The sequence below is a fragment of the Periplaneta americana genome, chromosome 3 (genome assembly GCF_040183065.1).
Source record: "Periplaneta americana isolate PAMFEO1 chromosome 3, P.americana_PAMFEO1_priV1, whole genome shotgun sequence".
Lineage (NCBI taxonomy): Eukaryota > Metazoa > Arthropoda > Insecta > Blattodea > Blattidae > Periplaneta > Periplaneta americana.
In genome coordinates, this window is record NC_091119.1 from 123,931,757 (window position 1) to 123,946,105 (window position 14,349).

General features: G+C 36.0%; 1 protein-coding gene across 2 annotated transcripts; it reads left to right on the top strand.

Moving 5' to 3' along the window:
- The first annotated feature begins 9,385 nt into the window (after nt 1-9,385).
- LOC138696492 (anaphase-promoting complex subunit 15B-like) lies at nt 9,386-13,072 on the top strand. Of its 2 annotated transcripts, none has more exons than XM_069821526.1 (3): nt 9,386-9,621; nt 10,667-10,726; nt 12,512-13,072. In XM_069821526.1, exons 1-3 carry the CDS (start codon nt 9,499-9,501, stop codon nt 12,683-12,685), a joined length of 357 nt encoding a protein of 118 aa, XP_069677627.1. In that variant the 5' UTR covers nt 9,386-9,498; the 3' UTR covers nt 12,686-13,072. The 2 variants fall into 2 exon arrangements, with proteins under 2 accessions (XP_069677627.1, XP_069677628.1); XM_069821527.1 differs by lacking the exon at nt 9,386-9,621 and adding an exon at nt 9,893-10,530.
- The last annotated feature ends 1,277 nt before the right edge of the window (nt 13,073-14,349 follow it).

Consider the following 14,349-nt stretch of genomic DNA (forward strand, 5'->3'; position numbering starts at 1 on the left):
ATTTACACTAACTCACTCTGCCACTTCCACTCTTTATACTTTGGTGGATTCTATTCAGATCTTTTCATTATAAGATTGAACGGAGTAATAAGTACAGAAAGAATTAATACATTAGGATCCATGAACACACAAGCCACCAGGACTCCTTATCCTAGAATGCCTGAAACATAAGCTGACTTAAAGAGAATATTTCCTAACTGAAACTTCTAAAAATCTGGCACAGGGTATACTTGATATTTAAATACCTCCAGGCTTAAAGTGTTAAATGCATTTGGAGTTACGATAAATAAAACTGCATTGAGAGTTACAATAAATAATACCAAAGAACCTTTTTAAAGCATCTAAGGAATAATCCCTATTAAGAACCCCATACTCACAAAGACTTCTTGGAGACTTATCTGTATAGATTTACTCTCCAGAAGATGTGTGAATTGAATGATTGTTCATACACGCTCAGACATACCTTCTAAGCTTATAATCTACGAAGAAGTTGTAAGAGGTCATTAAAAAACAGTTATTTCCCATGGAAAAATGTGATCACACGAGAAATACTACTTTCATAGCTTGCCGCCATTTTGCTAGAGAACTGCTTAAAACGAAACAATGATGAAATCTCAACCACATGCTCGCAATAGTAGCAGTATGGTTTGTTTCTGTGTTTTCTCCCACTTAATTTGGAGAGAGAGAGAGCTACCATAGGAAAATATTCAGACAGCTGAACTCTGAAGACTTACCTCCAGGCCGAAAGCCTTAATACTTACCGTCTGTACACAAGGAGATCTACCTGTGGAAATTTGTACAAGGCAGAAAATAGGGAAGATTGTAGAATGTTGGGTTTGCAGTGAAAGACCTGCCCTTAGGCAGAACATTATGGACGAATGAGACTTCTCTACAGGCAAGTCTTTGCATGTATGTGGTCCTTTAGAGATTATTTATTAGTACAGGTACAGCAGTCAAAAAAAAAAAAAAAAGTGGCCACACTCGTTAACAGCGAATATTTTCAAAGTCCACTTCGGGTCGCGGCGATGTTACACGATGCATGTGCTTGTAAAAGCAGTTCCCGAACTATGAAAGTGTTCCATGTCTGCGCCTCGTAGGCCAGCGGTAGAGTGTTTGTTTAATGATTAAAAGGTTGTGGGTTCGGCCTTCTTCAAGTTTTCATTTTATTTTTTAATCGTGCTTTAGCGATGTAAATGCTATTCAAATTATCATTTATATTCAGTTATCGTTCTTTATGGATATCACGTTATTTATATTTTGTTATCGTTCTTTAGAGATATGAATAAAATTCAAGTCATCATTTGTATTCTGTTATCGTTTTATAACGATATGAATAACAATTATTATTATTGTATCTCCAATGGTGGTTAGCCCTATTTTACATATGTATGTTAGGGCTATAGTTTCATACACAAAAAAGATAGGCATAAAGAGAAATAGAAAAGAAAATTAAATTAGCTTACGCGATGTAAACAAAACATAAACAAACCGTAAATTAGGCATTGTGATTGCAAAATAAATATCAGGTATCAATTTGAAACATACAAAAACATTAACAACACACATACGTAACACTTCTATAACACAAATACGCAGCCTTCCATACCATACATCATAAATTAATACACAATAGTCATACAAACACAATCAAACTATAATTACTACATTGCGACGACATCAAGCATCACATATCTGACTCACATACATAACAAATCAAGCATCCGTTACAACACATACACTTCAACATAATAACCACACTTTTAAAAGTTACAAATTTGGCTCCAAGAAGAATAAATAGGACACTGTTACTAATTACTATTCTTCTACAATTTCTTAAATATATCGGTAATAAATCTGTGAAATTCCGATATGAATAATATTCACGTTTTTTATATTGTTATCGTTCTTAAGTGATATAGATAATATTCAAGTTATCATTTATATTCTGTTTTCCTTCATTAGCATTATAAAATAATATTCAAGTTATTTATATTGTTATTGTTCTTTCGCAATATAAATAATCTATATTTTATGTAAGTAATTATTATAACACAAATAACCATCTTTTTTGTAAAATAGGTTATTTTATTTAGATAATTAAATAAGTATTATATAATATCTTATATTAAACAAACCGATATTTATCATTTATATTCTGTTATCGTTCTTTAGTGATACAGTATAAATAATATTCAAGTTATTTATATTGTAATCGTTCTTTAGCGATATAAATAACATAAATTTAATGTTAGGTTTGGAAAAATCCAGTTGCATAATACCGGTATTAGTTTTTCTTTTTGTATTGTTACATTATACTATCTTGAACCACAATAAAATGAAAAGGAGTAACGAGGAATTGAACCTGAGACGTTGACATCTAAATTTCGACGTTCGCCCGCTGAGCTACGAGGGCAAAAGTGTGGAAACATTTTCGGAAAAATTGGCCCAATCACACTCTAAGATTTTCTGATGATTCGTAGAAGCTAGTCCAGGATGCGGGGGGCAAAGGCTAATTGAGATTTCCCGGTCTCTGATCGGGTCAAACATCCTGATAGAATTAATATTTAACTCTTGCCGTGACTTTCGGTGAAGTCCGGAGGGCCCAATTAGTCAAATCCACTCTCCTCATCTCCATGCTTGGGTCCCCTGGAATTTAATAAGATGCGAAAGAGATAGTGGTGTGCGGAAAGCAACGGGATGTTACCGCATTTAGGCCTATCCTTCCCAAGAAAAGCTGCAAACATGAACAAAGGAAGCTTTTAATAGAAGAAGAAGGATCTTCTGCGGACCTCTGGAAAAAGAACTAAGGAAGAGACTAGTGAAGTGCTTTGTGTGGAGTGTGGCATTATATGGGGAAGGAACATGGACATTACGATGAAATGAAGAGAAACGAATCGAAGCATTTGAAATGTGGATGTGGTGAAGAACGGTGCGTGTGAAGTAGACAGACAGAATAAGAAATAAAATTGTGTTTGAAAAAGTGAGTGAAGAAAGAATGATGCTGAAACTGATTAGAAAGATAAAAAGTAATTGGTTGGGTCTCTGGTTGAAAAGAATAATAGAAGACATTAGGATATGTGGATCATATGCGGAGACTAAGAGGAAGGCAGAAAATAAGAAAGATTGGAGATTGCTGGGTTTGCATTGAAAGACCTGCCCATGGACAGAACACTTATGTATGTGGGTATGTTCAGAATGCCTGGAATATCGTGTCTAAGAACAGTCGCTATTTGCAAAGACTAGTCGATTCCATGCCCACTCGACTGCAAGATGATCGAGATAAGAGGAAGATAGACTAAATATTGAATTGTAGCTTTTTGTTTTGTTTTTTGAACGCTTAATTGTTTGAATGTTTTAAGGCCGACGCCAGTAAATTTGTTTTGTTTATGCCACGAAAGATATTTTATTGAGAATAAAATCTTTTTTCTTTCCATTTGCAGCCACAATATCATAATGATAAAGTCATGGCATAATATATTAATGAACCTGATGTTATTTACTAAAATAATCGTAAAAGAGAAAGGAGCCATTATGTATAGTTTGTCTCTCTCAAAAACATAACAAAAAAGAACATGAAAAGCACGAGGTTGTAGTCGAACGCAGGACCTCATGAATAAGAGGCCTGAACGCTATCATTACGCTATCGAATCACAGAGAGAATACTTCAATTATAACTGTAGATATCAGGCAACGTGGTCCAACAACATGTAACATCGCCTGTCTCCGAATTATAGCAAAGATACCCGAAGGGAACTTTGTTCCAGGAGAGCGGCCACTTTTTCTTTTGACAGCTGTACATCACAAGAGATGGATTCTTGCATGTTTCTTGGGCTTGTTGAATTAACAACTGCTTACAATGCAGAGTCCATTGCCGCCACTGAATTTGACTCTCAAAAGAAAAGGCGTAAATCTAAAACAGTTGAAAGGAAACTGAGCGGATAATGCAAGTATCAGTACAGGAATTCATAATGGCGTTCATGTGAAACTGAACAAAGATTGCCCATAATCCAAAAGAATTGGATACAGAAGAATTGAATGAAATAATAAATAAGTACAGGGAAAATGGCGACAACACAGAGAGAGAGAGACAATGGAAAATAATAAAATCCCTAAAATGGCCCTTAAATATCAACCTAAAGGCAGAAGAAATTCTAGCAGACCGAGGAAGAGATGGACCAAACCATATGAAGCCGGGATGGATTAAATAGTCCAAACTGTGAAGTAGAAGTAATTAATCATTCAGAGAATTGTTGAAGGGGAGTACAAGAGTATGTTGAAAGCAGAAGTCCGTGCTGCCAATTTAACTGCGGTTGCAGTACACTCGACTTCATTGGAGAGAGACTTTTTATATGCACATTATACAGTGCGATTCTTGGCTGTAAGCTTACACTAATTCCCGCATGCTGATTCCCAACAAGCGAGACTGTACCATGTACTCACACAGAGAAAATAGACTAAACTTTGAGTGTGCAACTACAAATCGCAGTGAAACTAAAGGTGAGATGTGACAGCTCTGAATAATTGCTGTGATATAATAGCGATTTTGTCACAGTGTGATTTTTGTGTTTGGTTGATTCTTGGTGATTGCAAATGTTATAACACCCTAGCATTCACAGTCGTAACACTCTGATTGTTATATTATTTATGTGTTTGTTTTATTAAGAATTTTAGATAAGGGCGCAAATAGCCATAGTAGCTGACGCACCCTTTTTATACCCTACTACTACTATTCACAGTTGTTCATTACGACTATGATGGCAGGCACATTCCAAGGACAATCAGACAATGTCATCATCAATAGAAATTTATTGTTGCTGTAAGTCTCAGCTTGTGTTCATCTTATTTTCAATTCGTAGCCATTCTACAAAATTAAGGAAAATAACTGTTCTTTGCAACGAGTATTTATACTGGAACAAAGCCGGAATGAATCCGAACATTACAATCAAAAGCATAGTACAGCCCGTAACTTACAAACACGAATCTTCGTTCTGAGACCCAAACCAACTTCTGACTGGTGACCAGTGATGTGTTCAGTCTTCTATTTCACATATTCCATAACATTCGATTATTGAGATTTTACAGAAATCAGTAATGAGGGTTAAATTGTCAAATTCATCTAAATTAATCGCCTTTAGCAATATGGACTATGAATTAGCACTACTGCACCGGTATATTTAATGAAAACATTTCAATGTTTCCCATCTCCAGCCTTTATCGTTCTTCTCTGAACTGAATTGATATACTGCTGCCATGTTTTTAATATCAATAGTAGTGATAGCGCGGCAAGTAGGTACACTAAAAAAACACACTCTGACCTACTTCACCGTGATGTGTCCCAAGAATGTTTACGGATGTGAGTCATTATAGCCATAGTATCAAAGACTTGCCCTTGTTAATCTCTAAAGTGGGACGATAGTGAAGTAATCCCAGATATGTTCTTCAAGTTAATCTTCTGACTAGCAGTTGTCTGGACTCTGCAGCTGTCATGTACGTACATCAGTCACCATGGATATGAATCGCGTATCGGTCAGAGATGGCGATTTCTCGGAGATGTGAATTTGGAATTATAGTCACAGTCGGAACCAGTGACAGAGCAACAAAATCACAGATCTTCAAATCACACCCATCACTAAATGAACATGGTTGTTGGGTGTAGCTCTCTTGCCAGATGAATCATTCGATAACGGACAACTGATGGTTTGCAAATGAGTACTTATTATTTTTATATCTTAGAGGAATCTGCCTTCGCACATCAAGCAGTCCTTGCGTGTCATTCAGAGATGTGCTGGAAGGGGCTTTCAGGAGTCCTTTGTTAAATATTTATATTTGATCAAGTCCTTTGTTAAAATAGCTCGCGAGGAAAAATCAATAAAATAAACGTACTTTTCTAATTTAACCATCTATTCTACATTCTACTAAACCAATCGATTGAAAATATAGAAATTTAACAGCTTTTGCACTGCTTGTTGGAGACATGAATTCCGAGGTTTTGTGGAGGATAACTTAATAGGAAAGAACCGTGCCCCTTTGGCATTCACTATAGTCAAAGCCAAAAGCAAAAAAATGCAAATTCAACCACAATTAGCAGTGGATGTTATTAATTGATATTTTGATAAAGCCACATTACAAAAGGACTATTTTCTAAATTAGTTACAGCGTAAGCTACAGCCTCTATTATTCATGCTCAAAGTTTATTGATTTATTTTTCAATGCTAACAAATTTATGAAGTTACTGCAGTTACTAAACTGCGCTCAGTCACATTTTTTCGACCTATTTAGAACCGAACCTTTCGTTTTGAATTTATTCACTAGTTTATGAATCCCAAAACACATTGGAATACATCTATGTGTTACGAAAATCAAACCTACTGTAGACTAACGAAAGCAGATGTGTGCTGGCAATAATTTAACAACTCAAAGGGCACGCAAAAAACAAAGGAAAAAAAAAAAGAATGACTGTTTCACGTTTTTGGATGTTCTTCCTAATAGATTTTCGCGGTCTAGTTTTTAGAAAAGGACGGATATTTTCCAGGCTGACAATTTGGCAGGCATTTGATGGGCCAGTAGAGTGCATTTGAAGACATTCAGGGCTTTGCGATGTTTATTTTCTGACACTGATGGCTATTTAACAGTGCTCCTGTTCTCTTTAGGAGACGATTCTTGAGTTAATACGTTTTTCGGAGTAGTTGGTTCACCAGTTAATCCCTCTTCAGGTGGTGGCCTATCCGTGATTAAGCTTGGAGCAAAATCTAATTCCGTGAATATATTTCTATTGTAAGGCAATATATACCACTACATTTGAAATCGGCCTGAATATTTTGTGGCGTCATTGCTTGTGGGAAAGCAACGGGAACAACTTCCGGAACATTATAAATGTTCATGGTGTCAGGATAGTTTAATAGCCATGCATCACAAGCAGAATTGGCATATTTTTTGAAGGGACCATATACTGTTCTGTCCAGAGGTTGAAGTTTGTGTGAACAGTGGGTGCAAAAGACAACTACCTTTTTTTTTCAATCCAGTCCATCAACAGACAGATGAGACCCATGATTATCTAGCAATAATAAAACAGGGCTATCAACTGTGCTTTTTGCATGGTTATGAAAATGTTTCAGAAACATCTTGACCAATTAGCAGGGGCTGATGCTATGAAATAGCTCTTGTAGTGGGCACTGGGAAACACAAATAATGGTGGTACATGGTTTATTATGGTAGAAACTGCACATGCCATTGTCACCAGATTTCCGCTGAAACAATATTTCCCACTTGTTTGTAGCCCTTTGTAGCAACTATTCGATCAGGGACTTGAACAGTTGTAACTCCTATTTCGTACAGTTTCTAAATTTCATGAGGCATGAAGTTGTGACGAGACATGACTGTTTCTAAGAGTCAACGTTTATTTTTATTAAAACTTGTTGGCCTTGTTCTACTGGTCAGTTCTGGTTTCCTTATTGAGTTTGTTATGGCATTTAATGAACGCAATGAATCAATACTCTCCTGCCATTTTATTTGCAGTCAACGACTCTGGCATTTCAGTTCCATTGCTATAAGCTAATTTTCTAATTTCTTTGGGATAGAAACCAAAGTAAATGTCTTAAGCTTGCATAATATATTCTGCCAACTCCTTCTCATGAGGTCATCCAAAACCTGCGTGCCTGCTCAGTTTTGACTCCCGCACTTTATAATATCTACACGTCTGATCTACCTACTCATGGATCGTCTCAAATTACTCAAAACGCACATGATACAGTAATTTATTTCAGACACTTCAGTATTCTAAATTCAACAAATACGGTCCAAAGTCATTTGTAGGAATTAACTCAATAGTGTACAAAGTGGAGGATTAAAATAAATGAAAAAAAAAGTAAAGTGTAATAGTTTTCACAAAAAGAAGATCTTTAATATCATCTCCACTACAAATTAATACCAAGATAAACCGTATGCAACAAACAGAAAATATAATAATATTGGAATAACACTTGATAGAATATTAACATCAATTGTATCCCCTGCTTTCCTCTCCAGTTCAAAAACTTCAAAAGAAAATTCAGTTTTACAAATGTTTCATTCTTTCAGTAATGCTTTATGCAGCGCCTGCTTTGGGGTCTGCAACAATTACATAGGCCTATCTCCAGAGATTACAAGTCCTTCAAAATAAGTTGGCAGAATAATTTACGGAGCAGATTACGACATTTGCATTGTTCAATTATATGAAGATCTTGGTCCTAAGTAGGTACCAGTATATCACACAAGAGATTCAACAGACAGCCAGCACTTTCTACCTTCAAACTAGTGAAAACATCAATCCAATTATCTCAAAATTGTCCTCTAAATTTGAAGTACAAAATGTCGAAACAGATATTTTAATAGCAAATCAACGGCCATCATTTTCAACAATTTATTTAAATATCTAGATTTTGATTATTTTTCAATTTAAATGCCCTCTCCATATTGAATGAAGAGTCCACTGCAAGAATGATGGATGTAACTTTCTTGTCGAAAATGAACCAAGACTGTCAATGCATAGCTTAAAACATATAGAATAATTTACATACAGACTTATATGGCATTAACACTGATAGGCATCGTCCAGTAATAATCGGAAAATCAGTCAAGCTTAGAGCGAAGCATTTCAAACTTTCAATTGCTTCTCCTGCAAAATGTGTTCCAAATGACATCCATCATTGTTGCAGTGGACTCTTCATATTTTAATAACAACTTCGTGAATAAATAAAAACATATATGACCACTTCATCGAATTATGGTGAAATGTTATCTCGTGATCATATCATCCGATGTATACTTATGAATCAGGCGTGAGCGAGAACTCGAAACTGTTCCACCATAATTGAAGAGTGGAGTAACGGTCAGTGCGTCTGGCTGCGAAATCAGGTGGCCCGGGTTCGAATCCCGATCGGGGCAAGTTACCTGGTTGAGGTTTTTTCCGGGGTTTTCCCTCAACCCAATATGAGCAAATGCTGGGTAACTTTCGGTGCTGGACCCCGGACTCATTTCACCGGCATTATCACCTTCATATCATTCAGATGCTAAATAACCTAGATGTTGATACAGCGTCGTAAAATAACCCAATAAAATATAAAAAAATAAAAATAATTGAAGAGAGTGATTTGAATTGTATGGAGCAACTGTACTTTCATCTAGCGGTCGTTTCCAATCGTCGGTGGCAATCCTGGTGGCTGTTCTTTTCCCCATGCTACCGTTTTTAACATTGGGATGGGCAATGTGTTATATACAACGAGTTAGTCTCTTCTAATTCGTTGGTTATATATTATGTGAATTGAGGTGAGTTTCGACGTTTAAAGAAAATACCGATTTTCCTTCCAATCTACCGATAGTTTTCTCTGCTTCCCGAAATTTGTTCCTTACAAGTTGGCAGCGCTGATATCGTACGACGATGATACAAATAAAAGGAAATTAGGCTATTATTGATATTATATTGCATTTCCTATTTGTCTCAGTAATACGTTTGATAGAAAGATGCCAGTGCCCTTATTTCCTAGTTTAACACCAAAGACTACGGATTCTTTGTGGTTTAGTGTTGATAGACCCTGCGATGATGAAAATGAATTAATACAACTGGAACAGGAACATCAAACATGGGTTAGTTTATTTCACGCGTTTAAGCTTTTTTTCTTTGAAAGATTTACAATGATTTACTTAATGTTTTCACTTAATTTTCTGTTCAGGCTACTGTTCCCCAATATCACTAGCCTCCGAATTACAATTGTAAGGAGGTTAGGTCTGCATGATGGATCTACCGATACTATATAGGTAAATAGACGCGAAATTTTTGATCGCGTGTGAAAGTCTCAGCATTATTTCCTTTTAATTTACTACATTCCGGAACTGTTTAGCCAATGTTGTGCTTTGACTAATTTGAGGAAGTGAAAATTTATACCTTAGAATACTACACTGCAAATCAACATAAGATCGTAATGTAGGAAGGAGATTATAGTTATCACGTCATCTTGTTTGTTCAACTTTTCTCTTTCTGAAATATCAACCACTGTCTCATATATTTTATTTTTCAGTTTTTCACTAATCTTGTACCACGTTAAGGTACAAATGTATTTTCAACCTTGGGTTATAGTAAAATCATACATCTTGTATACGGAAAAAAAAGTGAGTGCCGACGCCAATTTCACACCGAAATTAAGGATCGAAAGTTGCTATGAAAATGCTGGCTAGTGGAGAGGTGCAGGCAGGATCGCTTGAGCGAAGTGAAAGGGGTAGACGGCAGGGAGGAGAAGCACGTGCATCTCATTTCCGTCAGTTTCCGTACTGGGAACAAGTGATAAATTGAAATATGTTGTGGCTTTGATAAAAGTATTGAAAATTTGTTTATAGCATCACATTGGCAGTGATAAAAGTGTGTAATATTTGTTCAGTGGCCGGTGAATACTCTACATTGATCATTGATAAATATAGAATTTGCGTTTATTAGTGGAGAGAACCAGTTGTTACGAAATTAGAATGACACTATTGACCGCATGTGAAGAATATTGCAATGTGAGAGTTTGTACAAGTTCTTAATGCTTTTAGAGCAGAGTCATATTTAAATATAAAACGTGATTACATTTGAACCCATATTACACTATTATAGCCTATTCAGTAATTTTTACTCTTTGTGTCCTTGCTGTTTCAGGTAAACAGCATTGCACAAGAAGATTGTGACTTAATTCCAATTGGGAAGACTGCATCAGAGGTAGGTAGGATAATTTTAAACTGTATTATATTTATTGGATTAATCAGTCAGCCAAATTGTCCAGATGATTTAGCAATAGAAGACGAAAAATCCGTATCAAAAGACGACAAAGGTTTTTCTATTTTAAGCAAAGAAGTTGAATTAGCGCTTAAGGAAATGAAGAATGGGAAAGCAACAGGAGTTGATGGAATCCCCATTGAATTAGTGAAATACTTGAGTCAAGACAAGTAAGCAAATTTTATCATTATGCAACGAAATATATGAGAATGGCCTGAAGATTTTATGGAAACGGTGTTGCTGCCAATATCGAAGAAAATAATGCCAAGAAATGTAAGGAGTTCATGGAATATGAAAAAATTAAATTTTGTCCATCAATAGTGGGGAAAACTTAAACATGTTACATATGTTTAAAAACTAGAAGAATCATGCTATAAAATGAGACGAAAACAAAATTTTCATTTTTTTTTTAAGAAAAATTGCCATTCTAGGAGTCGATGCATACCTTAACCCCTTTATTCTTTTACTTTTATGTGACAGATTAGTTGTTATAGCAGTAATAACTGCTTTAGAATCACTGAATACAATAGCTTGTTTGTCAAAACACTTGAACAAAATTGGAATTATTTCTTCACCACTTAGTCCATTTTGCAATCTTCAAGAAGAAATGGATTAGATTCATTTTCAGTGATATTCAGCCCTTTGCTCCAAACCCACTGTGTGTGAGAAATATTGGAAGATAAGATAGTTAATGGCTTTATTGCTAAGAACTCAGCAGTAATTAACAACAACAGCCACTGGCGTACTCGGTGGGCTGAGGCACTTGCCTGATGATCCAAAGTTGCACTCGGGCGTGGGTTTTATTCCTGCTTGGCTGATTAACTAGTTGGGTTTTTCCTAGGTTTTGCCTAACCATAGGCAAATTCAAGTAATCTATGGCGAAGTCAGCCTAGGTAGCGTAGTCGGTATAGGGCTAGTCAATAGATTTACTGACATGTAAAAGGACTCCTGAGGGACAAAATTCCGGCACACTGATGACGCTAATATAACCTCTGCAGTTGCGAGCATCGTTAAATAAACCATAATTTTTTCTATGGCGAATCCTCGGCCTCATCTCACCAAATACCATCACGCTATCACCAATCTCATCAACATTAAATAACATAGTCGTTAAATAACCAAGTAAAATAATTTTTTTCCTGGTTGTGAAGGCCAAGTGTGCAAAATTTGGAAAATATCTTTCAAAGCATGTAGATATAGCCTACAATATAAAATTTAATTTATATTGGAGGACTTTGGATTTTCCATCCCCTGACTCCTGTATGCCTGTGTAGGGATTGCAATCATGCACAGGGAAAACAGATAAATAGATCTCATAATCATATTATGCATGTTAGGTTGTGGATTGATAATGACAAAGTCTATGCCTGCCATGCAAGCATGTCTGATGTGTATATTCCTAACTGGGAATCGAGCAGAATGCTCTGTATTACAGGAGAAACAAGTAACCTGAAAAACTTTGTCTTAATATTCGTCTTTGTTCACTATAAATTTCACTTTAATATGGACTTCTTGTGTGAAAAGCTGACACAATAGCTCTTTTGCTAATAATGTAACAGTATTTTACATTGTTGATGAAATTGCGACACTTATGAATAACAGAAGTTAATGGTCACTTTATAATATATTCAGCTCATTCATTCGTGATATGGATATAATAAAAACATCCAGCTTCATACAATTAAGTGAACAACAAATATAAATTAATCCTGAAATATAATGTTGCAGCATCTTGAGGAAGAAGAAGAAGATGATGAAGAGGAGGATGATAATGATGACGACAGTGATAGTCATGATGATGAGGACGATGAGGAACTCGACATGGAGGTGACATACGAACGAGATTCTCCTGTAGATGTCAGCATACGCCTTGGATCTGGGTCTGGGCATGGCGTTAGATGAGCCTGTTATTATGGAATGTGATACAACATTTTTCTATCCATTCGATGTCTGTCACTGAGATCTGTATTTACGTTAGTTTATTTCATAGATCAATGTAACAATTTGAAAAATTTTATAGAGTTGTTAGGAATATATGTGTATAATTTGTTTTAAATGTCTTAATATATAAAGGCATTCCTAAGTTGTTTATTTCCATTCTAAATAAAAATGTATATTTGTCACTTCTTAACTTGGTACAATAAAATTTCATTGACTTACGAAGTGACATTTTTCATAAACTGACGCATTGTACTGTATTGTATTTTATTGTATTGTGTAAATAAACAATTTTTTGTATACAATTAAAATATGTATGTACACATTAATAAAATTTAATCATATACAGTGTTTTGTTAATATCACTTATTCAATACAGAATGTTTCAGAAGCAACATATGTTTCAGAAACATTTTGCCAGATGGAATGAGATTTTTAAAAATTTGTTATTTAACGACGGTGTATCAAGTACTAGGTTATTTATCAGTGGAATTGGTGCTGGCAAGTTGAGGCCGAGGATTCCCCATGAGATTACCTGACATTCTCACAGGGAAAACTTCCAGTGAGATCTGTGGCAGACATAAGATCTGTGTGATTGTTCTTTACAAGTATTTAATTTTCTGCCATTGCTCTGTTATCGTCGACATAGTCATTTTATCTCTGAATAGTCTCTATAATTGAAAACAAAGTTGAAGGAATGAATCCATGTTTCTGAAACCCCAGAAGGTACAACTGAGTGACTTAAAATGAAATTTATGATTACACACTTTTAACACTTTATATCACTTAGGAATATGGTTATTAGTGCTGCGCATGATTCGGTAGTCTCCGGAGCAGTTGTTCACGTGCTTTCGATCAAAGACCACTACTGTACAGGACTGGTAACTGTGTCCGTGGTCTTGTTGGTGAGAAAAAGGTTTTCTGAGGGAAGCGAAGAGGAAGGGGGGAGTTGAGCTTATTAGTAAATGTACTATTATGCGTGCAAGAAACATTTCCTCTTACCTTGTTTTCACGCAGGCTTGCAGTGGGATGCAGACGGAGTCGCGTTTCACACAGATTCTTCAGAAGATGAACTGCCATTTTCACTATCGCTGCCCCCGGCTTCACTATCACTATCAGTGTTCAAGTTGATTGATATTTGGTCAATTACATCTGGAACTACTCCGTCCTTTTCCCAATATTCTGCTTCTAAATTGGCGACGTGGTGGCAGAAACCTGCCCAATCTTGGCGTGTTACCTCCTGTATTGCGTTCTTCGTAGTTTCGCGCAGCTTTGTTAAAGACAAATCTCCTGTAACATTCGTGTCCCTTACAATTCTCTTGATTTTCGACCATGCGAGTTCGATGGCATTTAGATCACACATATATGGAGGAAGACGTATCACAACATGTCCACTACCTGACAACATGTTATCTATTCTATACGTCTCCTCCTTTGGTTTCAGTGGAAGAATCAGTTTATAAAGGTCGTTCTTACGCATCGTCTCATTGCACTCGACTCCTTTCTTTCGCAGCCACTCTATCATGTCCCCTTTGAGGGCATAGAGTGATGGCGCTTTATCAACCTGAATACAATGGTATGGTGCATTGTTTAAAACGACAACAGAATTTGGCTGAAGATTTGGCATA

What these genes read in the sequence shown, in the direction of transcription:
- LOC138696492 (XM_069821526.1), top strand. Translation starts at nt 9,499, where the DNA reads ATGCCAGTGCCCTTATTTCCTAGTTTAACACCAAAGACTACGGATTCT. An exon ending in AACAGGAACATCAAACATGG is followed by an intron (nt 9,622 to 10,666) that starts GTTAGTTTATTT and finishes TTGCTGTTTCAG; the next exon opens with GTAAACAGCATTGCACAAGA. An exon ending in TTGGGAAGACTGCATCAGAG is followed by an intron (nt 10,727 to 12,511) that starts GTAGGTAGGATA and finishes ATAATGTTGCAG; the next exon opens with CATCTTGAGGAAGAAGAAGA.